Source organism: Poecilia mexicana, unplaced genomic scaffold (genome assembly GCF_051168715.1).
Source record: "Poecilia mexicana isolate PSO_F unplaced genomic scaffold, ASM5116871v1 scaffold_4, whole genome shotgun sequence".
Lineage (NCBI taxonomy): Eukaryota > Metazoa > Chordata > Actinopteri > Cyprinodontiformes > Poeciliidae > Poecilia > Poecilia mexicana.
Window position 1 is genome coordinate 3,455,622 of NW_028263373.1, and position 15,609 is coordinate 3,471,230.

The 15,609-nt window shown below is 50.3% G+C and overlaps 2 protein-coding genes across 7 annotated transcripts in view; one reads left to right on the forward strand and one right to left on the reverse strand.

The window, feature by feature from the left end:
• The window catches only part of frem1b (Fras1 related extracellular matrix 1b), a 49,362-nt gene extending 39,675 nt beyond the window's left edge, over positions 1-9,687 (forward strand). The window contains exons 31-34 of the mRNA XM_088004808.1: positions 711-1,015; positions 6,063-6,178; positions 9,213-9,298; positions 9,370-9,687. Coding sequence (XP_087860934.1) covers positions 711-1,015; positions 6,063-6,178; positions 9,213-9,298; positions 9,370-9,566 — 704 coding nt within the window. The 3' untranslated portion in view covers positions 9,567-9,687. The remainder of the gene's footprint in view (positions 1-710; positions 1,016-6,062; positions 6,179-9,212; positions 9,299-9,369) is intronic.
• A 487-nt stretch (positions 9,688-10,174) lies between these two features.
• Positions 10,175-15,609, reverse strand: part of nrd1b (nardilysin b (N-arginine dibasic convertase)) — a 22,272-nt gene continuing 16,837 nt past the window's right edge. For 3 of the 6 annotated variants that reach the window (XM_088004810.1, XM_088004809.1, XM_088004812.1), the window contains 17 exons: positions 15,510-15,568; positions 15,337-15,391; positions 15,145-15,249; positions 14,954-15,077; positions 14,794-14,880; positions 14,467-14,586; positions 14,226-14,277; positions 13,901-14,051; positions 13,685-13,812; positions 13,443-13,605; positions 13,324-13,355; positions 12,900-13,038; positions 12,479-12,651; positions 12,176-12,259; positions 11,533-11,740; positions 11,335-11,424; positions 10,175-11,153 (listed from right to left, as the gene is read on the reverse strand). In XM_088004810.1, the coding sequence (XP_087860936.1) occupies positions 10,953-11,153; positions 11,335-11,424; positions 11,533-11,740; positions 12,176-12,259; positions 12,479-12,651; positions 12,900-13,038; positions 13,324-13,355; positions 13,443-13,605; positions 13,685-13,812; positions 13,901-14,051; positions 14,226-14,277; positions 14,467-14,586; positions 14,794-14,880; positions 14,954-15,077; positions 15,145-15,249; positions 15,337-15,391; positions 15,510-15,568 (1,971 nt within the window). In that variant the 3' untranslated portion in view covers positions 10,175-10,952. Of the gene's footprint in view, positions 11,154-11,334; positions 11,425-11,532; positions 11,741-12,175; positions 12,260-12,478; positions 12,696-12,899; positions 13,039-13,323; positions 13,356-13,442; positions 13,606-13,684; positions 13,813-13,900; positions 14,052-14,225; positions 14,278-14,466; positions 14,587-14,793; positions 14,881-14,953; positions 15,078-15,144; positions 15,250-15,336; positions 15,392-15,509; positions 15,569-15,609 lie in introns of those variants that run through there. The other 3 variants (XM_088004811.1, XR_015762641.1, XM_088004813.1) reach the window with 3 other exon arrangements.

Sequence of the window (15,609 nt, forward strand, 5' to 3'; positions counted from 1 at the left end):
TCCACTGAAAGCTCTGGTTTGCACAGTAAATGCCATGTGGGTGAAGTTTTATGGATGATGCTCTGATGTCCCATTCTCCTGAAGGCAGCACAGAGCTGCACCACCAGAAACACTGAAGAGAAGAAGAGCTGTGATTAATGTAGTTACAGTTCTATCCATGTTTTAATGCTGCAGAGCTCAGTCGGTTTGCAAATAGTTCAAAGCTTAAACTGGCATGTTGAACATCTTTTATCTGGTCATTTTGTGGAATATTTAACTAGAAAATGACACAAAATAAGAACATTTTTTCCACTCTGATTGGCTGCTGTTAGGCCTACAGATTTTAACTTGAATGTTCATTAAATTTTTCATAGACACCTGTGAAAATAATTTCTATTCTCATGAGTTTTTTGTTCTCTGGGAAATTATTTTGATGATAAATACAGAAACAAGCATAAAAATCAATAGTGACAGTAATATTAATGATAAAATAATAGTCAGGGCAAAGTAGCCTGCAAATTCTTTGGTGGGGGCGGTGAGGGACCTGGATAAGGGCTGGGGGGCGCTGGCCCAAAAAGGTTGAGAAACAAACACTGCTCTAGGGGGAGCCGTCGGCTGTCTACAGTTAGTTTCAGGGGGGGGGAAATGAACTGATGATGAAAAAAGTGCTGCAGTTTCAGGTGAAAGCTCCACCTCCTCTCTGAATTAGTTCCCTGATCTCCGTCTGCCAGGACGCTGCAACCCAGAAGACCTAAAGGTACAGTTTCCTCCTCTTCCTCAACCTGAGGAAGAGGAGGATGAAGACCCAATGACCGATATCGAGGCAGAGCTTCTTTGGGAGCAACAGCCCCACCCTCCCAGAGGAGACGTCCCGGACCACCGGCCCTCCCCGGACGAGACGGAGCCGCAGGACCAGGCGCTACCTGGAGACACCCACAGCTCTGTGGGCCGCCGGCAGGGAGCACGCGCTGGGAGCGCTGGGAGCGCTGGGAGCGCTGGGAGCGCTGGGAGCGCTGGGAGCACTGGTATACAGAAGGTGGGTGTTGCCTAAAACATCTGAACTCATCAGGACGTCCAGATGTCCTTCAGTAGGACCAGGATCTGCTGACTCCACAGTCAGGTGGTTTCAGAGACGGGTCTGGTCTGATCCAGATGTTCGCTTCAGAAGACGCTGGTTCCGTCCTCTGGTTTCAAATTTCATGTCAACTTTAAACATTTTTTAACTGAAAACGCGACGAGCCGTAGGCTGAATGACGGCCCTCGCACCCGGCCGACTTTCTGGGGGGAACCTTGGTGTGTTTTAAAAATCACCATTCACAATAAAAACAGACAAAACATTATTTTAGGGAAGTAATGTCCTTCTAAACCTCGAATGAAAAAGAAATAACCCCTAATTAATCCATTTTTCAGTTAAGACCAAGACGGTTGGCTTGATGAGCACAAGGGATCTTTTTTGTTGTTGAAACCATTTAATTCGAGTCAAACACTAAATGTTTATTAGTTAGCTGGTAGCTGCATTTAGCTTTCTGTCGTTAGCGTTAAGGACCCAGGAGATTAAGGGTGTATTTTCAGTTACTTTGTGGCCTGAAATGAGGAAAAATACTCACAAAAGAGATCAGCTAAACCTCAGCGGACTATCGGAGATTCTAACACTCCCTGAATAAGTTCACACAGTTTGAACTCTGTGGTTAGTTTGGCTACAGAACGCACTGCTCCGTTTGGATGCAGATCTAAACACCATTAAAACACACAATGGCACTAAAAATGATCATCCCAAGCTTTAGTTCATAACCAGGTGCCATACCTGCTGTCCACCGTTCCAATGGGACCGTTTTTGGGCTGGCAGGAACAGCCAGCCAACCATGATTTACATAACTCCATAATTTAATATACATTTAACGTTTCAAGACAAGAAAAATAATTTTCTTGTATTTATTTTATATATTTATTATTGATGACTGTTGACTGTTTTTTTCCAGAGAAAAATATTTATTACAGTACATCAACTCTGCTATTGACAGCAAAGAGTGAAAATAATTCTAACAGAGTAAATTATTCTTATTTCATTACATAAGCTGTATTAATACACTAATACTTCAAATTGAGATATTTAAAAATACACAAAAAGTGAAAGAATAAAACATTTATTTATTATACTGGGAACACTGGTCACAGGCTTCAGTCTGCTGGTCTCACTGGGAGAACTCAATGACTTCTGAGACGTCCAGGTTCACAGGCTGAAGCCAAGGATAAAAGAGAAATTATCCAAAATAGAAACTACATATATGTTTCCTTGACATTCATAAAAAGCCATTTTCAGCATGTTGGGCTCTGACTCGTAGCATCTTTATAGCTAAATACCGACATGGAGAAGCTGAGCTGGAAACAGACTGAAGAGCAGCAGCTCCAGCTCTGATCCTGACTGATCTTTCCTCACTAAATCCTCTGGTTTCTAATGAACTTCTCCTCTAACAGCGGTTTCTCATCAGCTCTCATTAGAAAACAGTATGAAAACGTTAGCTGCTAAGCTAACAATCAGCGGTTATTCCGGGCCAATTTAGCTACATAGGAAATATTTTTCGGTTGTTTAGAAGCGACTTTCTGGCTGCAAAGTAATTCTGATCTTTCAGAAGGTGATGCCAATGAATCCAGTTTGTTTCGTAAAACGGTTGAAACACAGAACAGGACTGAAGGAGCTCCGATCTGCTGCCACATACAAGATGGCGGCGACGTAACGTAGGACTCGGCGCTCAGTGAGGCGTCTAGTATTTATGGCTGCTAATGTGCGGTTAGCGCACATTAGCAGCCAGGCTAGAAGCTAATAGCATCCAGCTGCGTACTGCTGACCCGGGGTTTGTATACCATCAGAGGCTGGCGGGAAAAGCAGCAGCTATGCACGGCTCACATAGCTGAACTTTGGAAAGAGATTTCTGCTGCTCGGCAGCACTTTAACCCTCGTATTATGTTCGTTTGTGATGTACAGCTATAATGTTCGCGGGTCAATTTGACCCGGGAACATCTATCGTGTCAGAAAAAAAAAAATCCTCCAAATCTTTTTTGTGTCTGATTATTAACTCCTATACTAACCATTTCAATCAATATTTGTGCAATTATGTTTTTTATTCCTCATAAATAAAGGATCAATGACAACAATTTACTCATTCGGACATAAAAAAATGTGATTTACATTTTTTTTATGGTCACTGAAAAACCTAAACACAAAATAACACCAATTATCTTTGAAAGTGACTTTTTGTAAATTTTTTTATATTACATTTAGATTTTTTTTGAAGGTATCATCTTTATAATTGAACTTGAGACCCTATTCTGCCCTGGGTCAAATTGACCAGCTGACTAAAATCAAGACAAATGAGTCCTGAAGATGATCCTCCAGGTGGATTTCCAGTTTAAACCTGCATGTCCAAAACATAACTGGGTTTTTCATCACATGCTGCCCAGATTTTTATGTCATATTTAGCTGGTGTGGAAGGCATATATAGTGTAAATGAGCAGCGACCTCTGAATGCCAGCGGTGATCTTTATGAATGCCACAAATCTTCCATCTACTGTGACATTGGGGCCTGTTTTATAGGACAGAAGTTACAAACCACATGTTCCACACTGTTCTATTAGCTGCTAGTTTGTCTTGTCCATCGATTGTCAAATCAGATTACTCTGGAGAAAAGTCTCCAGAAACATTATGGCCCATAATATTACCCTGCCTGTCTCTGCATCCCTTAGACTGGCTGTTGATTCATCCTTTGACTGGAAAACTCTGGTCAGAATGAGGACCCCCCTCAAATATGCATGTAAATGCATCTGGTCCAGCTCCTTCCAGTTCTCTCCAAAAACTCGCCTTCCTTTTAGACTTGTCATTTCAACAATGATTTTCTGTATTGCACTAGGCATGAGTACCTCAAAGACTGACTTGATGTCTGTGATGTGAGTTACTGCCATCCTGGCATGATCATCAAGAAGTTCCAGAGCTTCCATGGTTGTCATCTTTTTATTTCCCTTCTGCTCATTTCCTGATCTCCAACAGTGACAATATTACATGTACCTTCAGTGTGTAATGCGTTTAGGAATCCCTTGCAGAGAGTATTTATGTCCCCCCCCCTCCACTTCTGCTGAGTGTCCACTCAGTGTGGGTGGAGTTTGCCCACAGGAACAGAAAAGGTTCCTGTCAAAAGTTGCATGAACACCTGCTTTCTGGCAGCTTCCTAGTGAAGTAAAGAGAATAGTGAAAGAGTGGGTTTGTGTGCGTGTTTAGGTGTGTGTGTGGTGTGTGTGTGTGTGTATGCGTGTGTGTTCATGCATGTGTGGTGTGGTGTTTGTGTGTGTGGTGTGTGTGTGGTGTGTGTATGTGTGGTGTGATGTTTGTGTGTGTGGTAAAATATGTCTCATGGGTGCAAGGAAACAAATAGAATTGGACATTGTTTTAACCTTTTTACCCTTCAACTTGTATGGCGGGTCAAATTGACCCATAACAGTACGTCTGTAACAAATGGACCTAGGGGGGGCTGCAAGTGTGTAAAATGAACCATTTTCATTTTATACACAGAGTGACCTATTAAGACAAATAGAAAAAGTTTCATGCAGAAAAAATACTTCTATTTTTTTATTTATTTTTAAACTTTGAAACGGGTCAAATTGACCCGCAACATAACAGGAGGGTTAAACCAGGCCTACAGTCAGCAGGGAGCCGGACCAGGAGACACGGAGGACCGAGACTGGCTGCTGAGTGAACAGAAGGATTTATCCAGCAGGTGAAAAGGGCGTTACAGTAACAGACGAGGTAAGACTAAAACATGAACGCTTTCCTCCAGATCAGCTCGTCTGTCTGACCTTAGAAAAGTTTGTTAAATGAAACAGAAACAGCCTCAATGTGAGTCGCAGCCTGATGACGAGTCAAACGAGACCCTGAGATTTGACCTTTGACTTCACAGCCTGATGCTGTGTGGCAGCTGACTGGGAGCAGAACCAGTTTGTGTCTTACTGGAGTTTAAAACCAGAGAGTTACTGGAGAGACGGTCACTGAGCAGGACAAAGATGAGGACGTCCAACATGTCCAACCCGTCCAGCTGATGGAGTATAAATGAAAATATGACAATGTCATCAGCGTAAATGTGATCAGACATATCTGAAAAGGACTGAATAAAATGCCAGCAAGTGGAATAATATACAAATAAAACCAAAGTGGACCCAAAACGGAGCCTTGTTGGACCCCACAAGTTAAGGGGGCGGAGTCAGACGAGAACCTGTCGTCTGACTCCGCCGTCTGGGCGGAGTCAGACGACTCCGCCCAGAACGTCCTGATAAATATGAGCTGAGACAGAGACACCAGCCAGGACCTGGTGGACAGAGATCTGGTGAAACCAGCACCGAGCATTTCCCTCATCAGCGCCATCAACAGGTCGTTATGGACTCTCACTGAAGCAGGTTCAGTGGAAAGGTGTTTAGAAAGCCAGACTGGAGGATCCGACATCTGAGACTCACTAAACCAGGATCTGAGTCGCGTTTCTACAACTTTTTAAAGTAATTTACTGAGAAAGGGAAGCTTGGAGAGGAGAGCAGGGTCAGGATTAGGTTCCTTTAGAAGAGGGGCCACTTCTTTAAAACATGGTGGGACGGACCCTTGATCAAGGAGCTGCTAATTATTGACAAAACTGTTGGAGCGGTGGCAGTTAGAGCCTGGACAAGCAGCGAGGGGGGAATATTTCCAATGAACAAGTAGAGAGTTTCATTTGACCAGTTAGTGAAGTTTGGTCAGTTAATGTAACTGGAACAAAAGAAGGAAACAAATCTGAGGCTCAGCAGGAAACGCAGAGCAACTCAGAGATGCTTCTCTTCTGTCCCAGTTACCATGGCAACCATCATGATGCTGTGTTTGGATCAGAAACTTGTGGCATTTCCATTTCCTGGTCCTCTGGTGAAGCATCGCCACAGAATGAAACAGGAGTCTCCTGCTGAAGGTTAACACAGTGCATTGTGGGATTGATACATGGCTGGAGGTCCAACAGTGTCCATCCAGGTTCTGGTTTGGTTCTGGACAGGTTCTACAGACCAGCTGTTCTCCCTTCCAGGTGCTGACCCTGCCCAGCGTGTGTCCTGAGGGCTGGACCGCCTACAGGGGGCGTTGCCACATGGTGAGCCGGTCCATGGGCAGCTGGGCCAGCGCCCACAGAACCTGCTCTCTGCTGTAAGTACCGTCTGGTTCTGTTTGGGCCCACAGAACCGGCCTCTGGTTCTGATGGATCTCCTGCCCTCTGACCTCAGCAAGTGTAACATGAACTCTGACCAAACGTGCGGTTCTGGTTGTGGAACACTGGACCAGCTCTACACCCTCAACAGGGTCCTGGAGGGTTCTGGGAGTTCGCCCAACCGGTCTACATGTGATTTGTGGACTTGGAGAAGAGACCGTGTCCCTCAGGGGGTTAGGGTTCGGGAGCTGAGCCTTTTCACCACGACAGATCGGTACAGCACCCGCTTCACGGCAGACGATCTCCCACTCCCTTCTTCCCTCATTTGTGAACAAGATCCCAAGATACTTAAACTTCTCCAGAGTGACCTGGAGAAGGCACTCTACCCTTTTCCGGCTCAAGACCACGGCCTCGGATTTGGAGGCACTGATCCGCATCCCGGCCGCTTCACACTCAGCTGCGAACCGCTCCAGCGAGAGCTGCAGATCATGATCTGATGAAGCCAATAGGACCACATCATCCGCAAAAAGCAGAGACACGATCCTAAGCCCACCAAAACGGATCCCCTCAGCACCTCGGCTGGTCTAGAGATTTTGTCCATGAAAGCAATGAACAGAATGAACAGAAAGGGCAGCCTTGGCGGAGTCCAACTCTCACCAGAAACGAGCCCGACTTACTGCCGGCAATGCGGACCAGACTCCGACACCGGTCATACAGGGACCTGACAGCCCGTATCAAAGGGCCCGGTACCCCATACTCCCGGAGAATCTCCCCCTAGGGACATGATCGAAGGCCTTCTCCAAGTCCACAAAACACATGTAGACTGGTTGGGCGAACTCCCAGAACCCTCCAGGACCCTGCTGAGGGTGTAGAGCTGGTGCAGTGTTCCACAACCAGAACCACACTGCTCTTCGTGAATCCGAGGTTCGACTATCCGACGGACCCTCCTCTCTAGGACCCCTGAATAGACCTTACCAGGGAGGCTTAAGAGTGTGAACCCCCTGTAATTGGAGCACACCCTCCGGTCCCCCTTTTTGAACAGGGGGACCACCACCCCAGTCTGCCAATCCAGGGGAACTGCCCCCGATGTCCATGCGATATTGCAGAGTCGCGTGAGCCAACACAACCCTACAACATCCAGAGGCTTAAGGAACGCCAAGCGGATCTCATCCACCCCAGGGGCCCTGCCACCCCGGGGCCCTGCCAACGAGGAGCTTCCTAACCACCTCGGCGACATCGTCCCCAGAGATTGGAGAGCCCGACCCAGAGTCCCCAGGCTCAGCTTCCTCAACAGAAGCCATGTTGGTGGGATTGAGGAGGTCTTCAAAGTATTCTGCCCACCGGCCCACAACGTCCCAAGTTGAGGTCAGCAGCACCACCATCCCCACTATAAACAGTGTTGGTGCTGCACTGCTTCCCCCTCCTGAGACGCCGGCTGGTGGACCAGAAACGCCTCGAAGCCGTACAGAAGTCTTTCTCCATGGCCTCTCCAAACTCCTCCCACGCCCGAGTTTTTGCCTCAGCGACCACCTGAGCCGCATGCCGCTTCGCCCGCCGGTACCCATCGGCTGCTTCTGGAGTCCCACAGGCCAAAAAGGCCCGATAGGACTCCTTCTTCAGCTTGACAGCATCACTCACCAAAGGTGTCCACCAACGGGTTCGAGGGTTGCTGACGCGACAGGCACCAACAACCTTGCAGCCGCAGCTCCGATAAGCCGCCTTGGCAATGGAGGCACGGAACATGGTCCACTCAGACTCAATGTCCCCCACCTCCCCTGGAACGTGTTCGAAGTTCTGCCGGAGATGGGGGTTAAAGCTCCGTCTCACAGGGGACCCCGCCAGACGTTCCCAGTAGACCCTCACTACATGTTTGGGCCTGCCAGGTCTGACCGGCTTCCTCCCCCACCACCGGAGCCAACTCACCACCAGGTAGTGGTCAGTGGACAGCTCCGCACCTCTCCTCACCCAAGTGTCCAAGACATACGGCCGCAGATCCGATGAAACAATGACAAAATCGATCATCGAACTGCAGCCGAGTGTGTCCTGGTGCCAAGTGCACATATGGACACCCTTATGCCTGAACATGGTGTTCGTTATGGACAATCTGTGACGAGCACAGAAGTCCAACAACAGAACAGCACTCGAGTTCAGATCGGGGGGACCGTTCCTCCCAACCACGCCCCTCCAGGTCTCACTGTCATTGCCCTGAAGTCCCCCAGCAGAACAAGGGAGTCCCCAGGAGGGGCACTCTCCTGTACCCCCTCTAGGACTCCAACAAGGGTGGGTAATCTGAACTGAACTTACAGGCCGTAAGCACAAACAACAGACCCCCCACCCGTAGGCGGAGGGAGGCTACCCTCTTGTTCACCGGTGTAAACCCCAACGTACAGGCGCCGGGATGGGGGACAAAAAGTATGCCCACTCCTGCCCGGCGCCTCTCACCGTGGGCAACTCAAGAGTGGAAGTACGCCCAGGCCATCTCAAGGAAACTGGTTCCAGAACCAGAGCCATGCGTCGAGGTGAGACTGACTATTTCTAGCCGGAACCTCTCAGCCTCACACACTCGCTCCGGTTCCTTCCCCACCAGAAAGGTGACATTCCACATCAAAAGAGCCAGCTTCTGCAACTGAGGATCGGACCGCCAGGGTCCCCTCCCTCGGCTGCTGCTCATCACACACTGCACCCGACCTCTTTGGCCCCTCAGAGAGGTGGTGGGCCCATGGGAGGGGGTTTGATAAAACCCCTCTAGCCCCCCATGCATGGGCCCACCATGTTTAGTTTAGTTTTATCAAAACTAAATGTTGATAAAAATCTTTGATCAAACAGGAGAACGCAGCACAGCACATCAGGCCGATGGCAGCAGAAGCTCCTCTGTTGGGTGGAGAGCAGGAGGAAATGTTTGCTCTGTCTGGGGGAATCAGCAGCTGACCTCCCTGTGCTGTATGACCTCTGACCGTACCAAAGGTCAGAGCATTGGCGGTTAGCTGAAGGCGCATTGAAGCATCTGAGCGGCTGATGTTTCTTCTGTTTCAGCTTCAACAGCAGCCTGAGCAGCGTGCGCTCCAGGAAGGACGCCGCCTGGATGTGGAGGCTGGTGGGGCGGAAGTCCTTCTGGATCGGTGGGAACGTTTCCGTTACTCCACCTTCAACAAACCCCATTTTTCCTGCTGACGTTCTCTGTCGTCCTCAGGTCAATCTGGAGGTCACGACCTCTGGGTGTGGGATGAAGTTCATTCAGCCAGACTCCGGGGGGCGCCGGCGAGCCGGGATGAGGCTGGCTTCAGTTCAGACTGTGTGCTGGTTGAAAACCCCAGAAGATGGATTCGTACCAACTGCTCAGCCGAAGCCCAGCATTCGTTCATCTGTTCCTCAGAGCCGCCGCTGTGAGCCGCCACGCTCACGACCTGCGGCGACCTTCAGCTGGAGGTCAAACAAAAACATCAGGTCCAGATCAGCTGACCTTCACCCAGAGAAGAAATTAAATTAAATAAAAACATCATCAGATTCACTGAAGCCTCTGATTCTTTAGAGCAGGGGTGTCCAAAGTGGGTCCTGGAGGCCCGGCATCCTGCACGTTCTAGTTCTCTCCCTGGTGGGAACAACCTGTTCAGCTTGTCAGTGTTCCTCTTAGGCCTGGATCACCTGGATCAAATGAGCATCATTTGATCCAGGTGTTAAACCAGGGAGAGACTGAAACATGCAGGATGCCGGGCCTCCAGGACCCACTGAGCTAGAGTTTCAGAAACATGAAGCTCAGCTGCAGCAGGTCCATCCTCATGGCTTCATCCTCATGGTTTCATAGGGTTAGAGTAGGGTAATCCCATAATTTCCCTATGGAAGCATTTAATTGTTGTTAAATTAACTCTTCAAAGAGTTATTGTAAGAGCTGATGGCTGTTGGCAGGAAGGATCTCCTGTAGCAGTCTGAACTGCACTGAGTCTGAAGCCTCTGACTGAAGACGCTCTGACTTTCTGAGACATGAAGAGGACAGCCAGGATTGGCCAGAACTTTATTGATATCATTAACATCCCTTCTTTGCATCATCATCTTAGAGGTTCCACAGCCAGAACCAGAACAGAACCTGCCTTCTTATTCAGGCTGTTAAGCCTCATTAGCTCCTGGTTCTGGTGGTTCTGTCAGCAGATCCAAACCCTGAAGGATCTTCTCTTCCTCCGTCTCTCTTCCTTCCTCTTGTCCAGATGAACATCCAGGTTTTTATGTTCCTCATCACCTCCACTTCTTCTCCAATGATGGAAATAGGGTTTGACCTTTGACCCTGTTCCTCCTGAAACCAACAAGCATCTCCTTTGTTTTGTTCACATTTCAGATGATTTGACTGTTCCCTCCATGACCCAAAGCGGTCCACCAGCTCTCTGTACTCAGCCTCTGGTCGTCTCTGATGAACCAACAGCTGCAGAGTAATCTGAGTGTTCCTGTAATCTGAGTGTTCCTGTAATCTGAGTGTTCCTGTAATCTGAGTGTTCCTGTAATCTGAGTGTTCCTGTAATCTGAGTGTTTCTGTAATCTGAGTGTTTCTGTAATCTGAGTGTTTCTGTAATCTGAGTGTTTCTGTAATCTGAGTGTTCCTGTAATCTGAGTGTTCCTGTAATGACAGAAGTCAGTTAAAATGATTCTCGTTTTATTCAGAACCCTGAGTCGTCGAACTTCTTCCTGTTCGCCTCCAGACAGACTAATCAGAAGCTGCCATTTACAGAGACAGCCCACAGGAAGTGAATATGGCTGTCGTCATGGAAATGAGCAGAGGGGAGGGGCCTAGCTGAGGATCTTATAGTAAGGGTGGAGAGGGAGGGAGGAGGTGAACGCTCTGATGTCAGTGATGAGGGTGGCGCTCCTCAGGGCGGGCGCCGCCGCCGGCAGGAAGGTCAGCTCGCTCACCGGGCCGTAGGAGGAAGGGGCGGAGCCACTGAGGTTCTGATGGGGCGGGTCGTTCTCCTCCACCCCAAAACCCACCACCTGATGAAACACACAGGGTGATGACATCACTTCCTGTGAGTATCACCACAACAAACCGGCTCCACTGTGGTTCTGGTTCTGCTCAGGTCTAGCAGTCTTTTAACCAGCAGAACCATTCGCCCCAGTGGACCTCAGAACCAGGCGTGTCTTTCAGAACCAGAACCATCATGGCTGCACTCACATGCACGCTGAGCTTCCTGCTGCAGTTGCCATGGTGATGCAGGAACCAGGAAACCAGCTGCTCCCGGCTGAAGTCTTTCAGAACCTCAACCTGCAACATGCAACTGGGTCAGACTGGACCAATGTGCAGCTCAGGTGGGTCTCAGACCCATCAGAACCTGCCAGCCGGTCTGGGACCCATCTGGTGGTTCCTGCTCACCTCCCTGCTGAGCCGGTCGAACAGGTACTGCTGCGTCGCCACTTCGTACCAGTTGCGGTCGACCTCTTCGCCCAGGTGAGCGTCCTCACACTCCTTCAGCTTGATGAGCGCCGTCACCTGGGCGGCGAAGCATTCCTCGCTCAGAGACGCCAGGCGTCCGCCGAAGCTCACCAGGAAGTCCTCGATCTTCTGCTCCACCAGCTCTGAGCTGAGACAGGAAGTGACATCACAATGGAGTTAGCGATACAGTGGCACGTCACCAGAAGGTGACGACGAGGAGAACCAACAGAACCAGCTGGGTTGGTCATCAAGAAACCGCTAATCAGCTACTAGCAGGGCTAAGTTTTAGCTTAACACTTTAGCTAACATTGAACAAAAGAAATGCAACGCACTTCGCTTTCCGTAAGTGAATCTTTCTGGAAAAAGATTTGAACTGAACTGGTTATTTTCTGAACTTTCAGCTGAATAAATGGCAGGTTGTTCATGGTTAGTAGCATTGACCAAGTTAGCGCTTTAGTGTTAGCTTCCACTTAATTCCATGTTGGTGTAGCGCCTTAGCAGAACATTGTGCAGCTAGCACAATGCTAGCTGCTAGCGTTAGCCACCACTACAAGAAGTTAGCAGAACAGAGCAACCTACTCACCTGAACTTGGTGGCCTGCGTTTCCACGGTAACAGAGAACCCCAAAACGCCTGAGGTATTCCTGAAGGTCGGATACACCTGGTACCTGCAGGTCAAACAGGACAGGAAGAACTTCTGGACCAGAACCCTCTGAACTAAAACGATCTGACCCAGAACCGACTGATCCAGTTTGGAAGCAGTACCAGCTGGCACCAGCAGCCGGTCTGAGAGGGCGAACCAGATCAGAGCGGTTCTGGAGGTGATCTGACCAGACCGGGTTCACCAGAACCGTGGTCCTGGCCAGGCTCGGTAGTGACCCACTCACCCCAGCATCTCTTTGGTCCTCAGGAAGTCAAAGCACGGCTCCTCCATGAGCATCTGGAACCAGACAGGGACTCTAAGGAACTGCAGGGTTCTGGAGCGGCCCAGGAGGTTCTGGATTTCACTTACCACCATCAGCTCCATCAAAGCGTGCTCCCTGAGCGTCTTCAGGCCTGACTGCAACACAGAGACCAACAGAACCTCCAGAACTTCATCAAGGTCTGGATCAAACCGGGCCAGACAGAGGACACATCTGATGAGACATTCTGGCCCGGTTTGGAACAGTTAGGATCCAAACAGAACTCTCAGTAACATTTACAGATGTTTCCATGGTAACTAACAAGGACACGCCAATCAGCAGCACCATGTGACACCGCCAGAGTCCAGAACCACCGGACCGGGAGCTCCGGTGGTTCTGAGCTCACCTGGTAGTACACGGTGACCTCAGAGTTCGGATCTCCTCGATTCAGAGACTTCACCCTGCAGAGGTGGCGTCTCCGAGGAAGATCCACCACCCGGAACTGCACAGGGACCTCTGCAGGCGGAGGCCGGAACTGCAGCTTACTGAACAGCAAATCACAAAGAGAAGGACGGGTCAGAATGGGTCAGAACCAGCAGGACGGGTCAGAATGGGTCAGAACCAGGTAACCACAAACCGTCCTTAGCTAGCAGTGGCAGGTTGAGAGGCCTTTCCTCTGCCTACATCCCCCAGAATGCCGTGCGGGTCGGATGTTTTCCATTGATATTGATCGCTACAGATTGGTTTTATTGTGTTATTGGTTCTGATTGGACCTGCACACTGGACTCGGACGTTAAGGTTCTCCATTTCCTTCGTGTCCAGATACTCACTCAGTGAAGTACTGCAGGAACTCGATGGACTCCTGTCGGAGAGACAGCCACACATTACCGACAGCCGGCCCGGTCCGGGCCGCCCAGAACCGCAGTGTGTGTGTGTGTGTGTGTCTCACAGCGCTGGTAAAGTTCCCCTGGACCAGGCCCTCGGCGTAAAGCTCCTCCTTCAGTGCCGCAGCGAACGCCATCAGCTGTTGGACCTGCAGACCCTGGGTCAGGACCCGGTACTTCTGGACCACAGACCAGCGGTGGTGCTCCAGGATCAGCAGCCGGACGTCCCTGAACAGGTGAAGCACCTGGTTACAGAAGACTCCTCCCCTCTGCTCTGATTGGCTGTCGGGCAGCTGTCTCCACCCACCTTCCCAGTCGATCGTGTTTGATGAGGATGTTGAAGTAGGTCTTCTTCAGCTGCTCTGCAAACATGCCGAAGACGCTCGGCTCGGTGCTGAAGTCCGCCAGCTGATCCACGATCAGTTTGAGCAGCAGCTGTGAGGAAGAGGAGCGCCGCTCAAAACCATGACGGCTTCCAGTAGAACCGTTCTTCTACTGGACCCGGCAAAGAAGGTGTCCTCACCGGCAGCTTGTGGTTGAAGCCCTTCAGACGGATCACCATGCCGTGTTCTCCCGCCATCAGCTTGTACTCCAGCTGGGCCACGTCGGCCTCGTAGGCCGGCTCGGCCAGGTTGTGGGCCAGGATGTTGATGAAGAGGTCAAACAGGACCAGACTGAGGGAGGAAGATGAGTTGGTCACCGGCGGACTGCGAAGTCCACTGGCAGTCTGAAGGTTGTGGGTCCGATTACAGCTTGGCCCTGCTACATGTCAACGGGCCTCTACTGACGTCGACTGGGCCGCCTAGCAGTTAGGTGGTCTAGCAGTGTGTGTTCAGGTGAGTTCTTACTTGTCAGGACTCTCCTGGATGATAGGAGAAATCAGGTGGAAGCGGATGTAAGCTGAAAGAGATTGAGGATGCAACAGTGAGGAGGAGATCCTGTCAGCTCTCCAGAACATTCCCTGATCTTCCTGTAGGAACGTCCTCCATCATCAGGCTGATCTGGAACGGTTCCTGCTTCCAACACAGCAATCCTCTCCTCACCTGGTCTATTTGAATCATTTCTGAGGAACATTTCTCCTAATCTCACCTTTGGGGATCTTGAACTTGTTGTCCTTCTTGTACCACAGAGCCCCTTGCTCCAGGGCCAGGATCCGGACCGGAAACTCCGAGTCTGGGCAGTCAGACTTCTTCAGGTTGAAATCCGTGGCTGCGGTAGAGAGGTGGGACCGTTAGGAGACGATACCTTCAGGCTGGACCTGCTGGAGTCTGCAGCTGCTACCAGAGAACGTCTCTGCCTTAGCTCCAGGCCTCCAGCAGCATCAGACAGTGATCCAGCCACTCCAGGTTCCTGAACTGGGCTTCAGCTGGAGCTCAGACTGAACCGGAACCGCTCTCCAGCTGAAGGCCGACTGACCGATGAAGCGGTTCTCTGCAGGAAGATGAAGGTCCGGGTTCAGCTCGAAGTCGGATTCCCAGCGCCGCTCCCACTCTTCAGGGATGTCTGAGGACACGGACACCATGAAAACCTGCTCAGGGCACAGTCTGGTTCTGAAGGGCGGCGGACCGGGTCGCACCATCACAGCTGTAGCTGGTACCGAACCACTTCTCCTGGAGCGGGCAGCTGCCTTCGTTCTCTGGAGCCAGCAGCAGCAGGTTGGCTCTGAGCGGCGTCAGCAGAGAGAGGGCGGTTCCGATCACCTGAGCACAAAGACCCCGGGTCAGAACCAGGTCAGAACCCTGACCAGAACCAGGCTGGCTGGCTCACCTCGGGGTCATAGTGGAACATGAGCTGGTCTCCAGTCAGGAGGTCCGGTTTGGGGAACAGCTGCATGTTCTCACAGATGTTCTCCACAAACTCAATCGGATCCGTCTGTGGAGCAGACCAGAGGAAGGTTCTGGCTTGATTACGGGTTCTAGAACCTGCTGCCAGTACCTGGGTCACCAGAACCTGCTGTACCTGCTCCTGGTACCGGAACTCGTTGTCTTCAATCTTCTGGATTTCCTCATAGATCCTGAAACGGGACAGGTTCTAGTTAGGAGCCGTTCCCTCCTCATGGTACCAAATGGACTGTCTGAGCGGTTCTGTTCATTAGTTTAGACCAGAACCTCATGGCTGACTGTGAGTCGGACCTCTGCTGGGGTCCCAGATTCTGCAGCATCTTCAGGTACTGGAACACCAAGTGGATCACCTGCAAACAGAACCACATCATCATCACCAGGTGTTCATTGA